This window comes from Myotis myotis, unplaced genomic scaffold, assembly GCF_014108235.1.
Source record: "Myotis myotis isolate mMyoMyo1 unplaced genomic scaffold, mMyoMyo1.p scaffold_m19_p_19, whole genome shotgun sequence".
Lineage (NCBI taxonomy): Eukaryota > Metazoa > Chordata > Mammalia > Chiroptera > Vespertilionidae > Myotis > Myotis myotis.
The window spans coordinates 11566521-11569828 of NW_023416323.1; the positions used below are offsets into that span (position 1 = coordinate 11566521).

General features: G+C 37.9%; 1 protein-coding gene across 1 annotated transcript; it reads left to right on the forward strand.

The window, feature by feature from the left end:
• The first annotated feature begins 1681 nt into the window (after positions 1 to 1681).
• LOC118673992 (heat shock transcription factor, Y-linked-like) lies at positions 1682 to 3308 on the forward strand. Its single transcript, XM_036345089.1, has 2 exons — positions 1682 to 2194; positions 2646 to 3308. Exons 1-2 carry the CDS (start codon positions 1682 to 1684, stop codon positions 3306 to 3308), a joined length of 1176 nt encoding a protein of 391 aa, XP_036200982.1.

Here is a 3308-nt window from a genome sequence, read left to right on the forward strand (position 1 = left end):
TGTTTTGTTGTTGTTTTGTTAATAACCAGAGTTTTGTTCTTGATGTTTTGGTTATGCTGCATAATTTGCCTAGAGCTTTTGATGCCAAGTAAACAGGAGCAAGTTTTTACTTTTATGGTTATCTTAGTAGCTTAAAGTTTTGGACAATTCCTAATTTTGGAATAATCCTTATAAGTCCAAGTGGTTGTGATGAATAATATAAATAGAAATGATTAAAAACAGCCCTAGCCGGTTTGGCTCGGTGGATAGAGCATCAGCCTGCGGACTGAAGGGTCCCAGGTTCAATTCCAGTCAAGGGCATGTACCTTGGTTGCGGGCACATCCCCAGTAGGGGGTGTGCAGGAGGCAGCTGATCGATGTTTCTCTCTCATTGATGTTTCTAACTATCTCTCTTCCTTTCTCTCTGTAAAAAATCAATAAAATATATTTTTTTTAAAAAAGGGGGATAGGGGAGATGTGCAGAGCAGCTACAGCGTTTGGACAGGTTCAAGCCTCGGACTATGAGAGGGCACAGTCTTCTCATGGCAAAGCCATGTGCAGGTCCCAGCTTGGAAGGCAAAGCCCTCCCAGCACAATTATAGCCAAAGGCTATGATTGTAAGTTTGACCTTATGTACAAAAGGTGGCTGAGTGATGTAGGCTGTTGGAGGTGTAGCAAGTGCTGCCAAAACAAAGCTTGATAGAGTTCTCAGGTGAATATAATTAAGTAGATTCAAAACTCATGAGAACATGTAAACATCTTTACCACGCCCTTGCTTTGCCTCGTGGGATCTGACTATGAAATAAAGACTCAGCTTGAAGGCTGTGGCACTGTCTCTCCATCCAAGAACAGTGTCCCAACTGGCCCCAACTGTTTTCTCTTGTCTGTCTTCTTTAATCCTTCACAGGTAGCAATAAAATCTGACAAAATAGACATCAAAGTGAAGGCCATAACAAGAGATAAGGAAGACTACTTCATAATACTAAAGGGATCGATACAACAAGAGGATATAACCCTGGTAAAAATATATGCACCAATACAGGAGCACCCAAATGCATAAAAATACTGCTGGAGGATATTAAGGGAGAGATCAACAGCAATACAATCATAGTAGAGGACTTCAATACTCCATTGACATCACTGGATATAATAATATCAGGGAAATTAAAAAGAAGCCCTAAACACATTTCTGTTTCCTTTCTGTTCTATATCTCTTTTATCTCTCATTTTAAAATACTCTTCAGCCCAGATGGCGTGGCTCAATGGTTGAGCATTGACCTATGAACCAGAAGGTCACAGTTCGATTCCTGGTCAGGGCACATGCCTAGGTTGCAGGCTCGATCCCCAGTGTGGGGCATGCAGGAGGTAGCTTTTCAATGATTCTCTCTCATCATTGATCTTTCTCTCTCTCTCCCTCTCCCTTCCTCTATGAAATCAATAAAAATATATTTTTATTTTAAAAAACTGGCCTATATTTTATTTTAGCTGAATAAAATTTATAGAGCAAGAAGGAAACACTGGCTGAAGGTCACATTTAATTGCTAGGAGACCAGCCATTTTGTGATGTCACAGCTACACAGGTTGAGGACCATTGTGACAGTGTGAGCAGTTTATCTGTGTAAGCCTGCAAAGACAACCTTAGAAGTCGCAGTGTTCAAAATTATGCAGATATGGAAGGCCGCTGAAGAAAAGTTTATTTGAGATGGCCCATGTTTCCTCAGAAATTCAAATTGTTTCTCCTAACGATGGATCAAATGATTCAGAAACCTCCATTAGGTCTGCATTGTGTGATCACACTTACCCTGGGGACTCGGAATTGAGGTCTATGATCGAGGAATATGCCTTTCAGGCTTTGTGTGAAGAAACCTTGATAAAAAGGCCACGTTACACATTTTGTGCCTCCGAACCAGATGAAGATAATGATTTCCTTTCTATGACCTTTCCCAGAAAACTGTGGAAGATAGTTGAAAGCGATCAATTTAAGTCTATTTGGTGGGATGAGAATGGAACTTCTATAGTGATTAATGAAGACCTCTTTAAGAAAGAAGTTTTGGAAAGAAAGGCTCCTTTCAGAATATTCGAAACTGAGAGTATGAAAAGTTTAGTTCGACAGCTTAACCTTTATGGATTTAGTAAAATGCGACAGAATTTTCAGAGATCTGCTTCTCTAGCTGACTTTCTGGCAGAAGAAAAAGAAGTCTCTGTTTTGAGCAAGGTATTCAGAAATTTTCAGTTACAACTTATAGAGGGGATATATATTTTTTTTTCTTTTGTGCATCAATATGTTCATATATATAAGTTAAAACCAGATTTGTAAAATTATTTTTCTAAATTTAGGACAACTTGGGCATAAACATTCAGGATTATAAGAAATTTTGCTAGTAACTTTGAACCTTATCAATGAGGTCTACTTAAATAAAGGTCCTGAAACCATTTGAAATGGTATTCACAGGTACTGTAAATATACAACACATTTTTGCTTGAAAATTACAATTAAATGTCCTTGCTAATAAGTAAACTTTCAAATATATTAACAGCGTACATGTATTACTTGATGACATTAACTTTGTGTGATAAAACTGAAATCATATTTTATAGAATAGGTTTGTAACATTCTTGTATCTTGGTTTAAAATGTCACTAAATAACTTTCTCGTTTGGTTTTAGCTACAGTTTTTCCATAATCCCAATTTTAAACGAGGCTGTCCCCAACTCCTAGTAAGAATGAAAAGAAGAGTTGGGATTAAAAATGCTTCTCCAGCATCTTCTTTATTTCAAGATTTCAATAAGAAGCATTTTGGAGCAGATAGTCATGTGGATAACCATAATTCTGGTTTTGTTGCTGAATCAAGTGAAGAAAGTGTATTTCCACACTCCACAAATTTAAATATGCCTCTAATAAGAAATCCTGCTACCAGCCAGATAATTGCTAAGACAACTGCTCAAAGGAGAAGTAATTTTTCTCCTCCATCATCCACTTTAGTTAGACCATCAGAACAAATTGTAATGGATCGATATGCTATTTCAAATCAGTTGACTACCTTTCCTGTGCATTCACATAGCAGCTACACTCAAGCAAATACCCGCATGGTGAATTTCATTACAACTACAACTTCCGCTTCTCAGAACCACATTATTTCTCCCTTACAGAGAAGTTATTTTGAAAGGATGGTCCAGCCTTCTACTTTTCCAAATAGATATTCTTATTCACCAGTCATTGATGGTCTTCCTTCCACCCTGCAACCAGTAGGCAACCCAAACTTCCCAATGACAATGATAGCAGATACATCTGCCACCTCCCTTTCAAGATCAACTCCTCAGACACCTTGA

Excerpts from the sequence above, each read along its gene's own strand:
- LOC118673992 (XM_036345089.1), top strand. The coding sequence starts at position 1,682 with ATGGCCCATGTTTCCTCAGAAATTCAAATTGTTTCTCCTAACGATGGA. Across the intron at positions 2,195-2,645 it reads AAGTCTCTGTTTTGAGCAAG|CTACAGTTTTTCCATAATCC; the intron begins GTATTCAGAAAT and ends GTTTGGTTTTAG.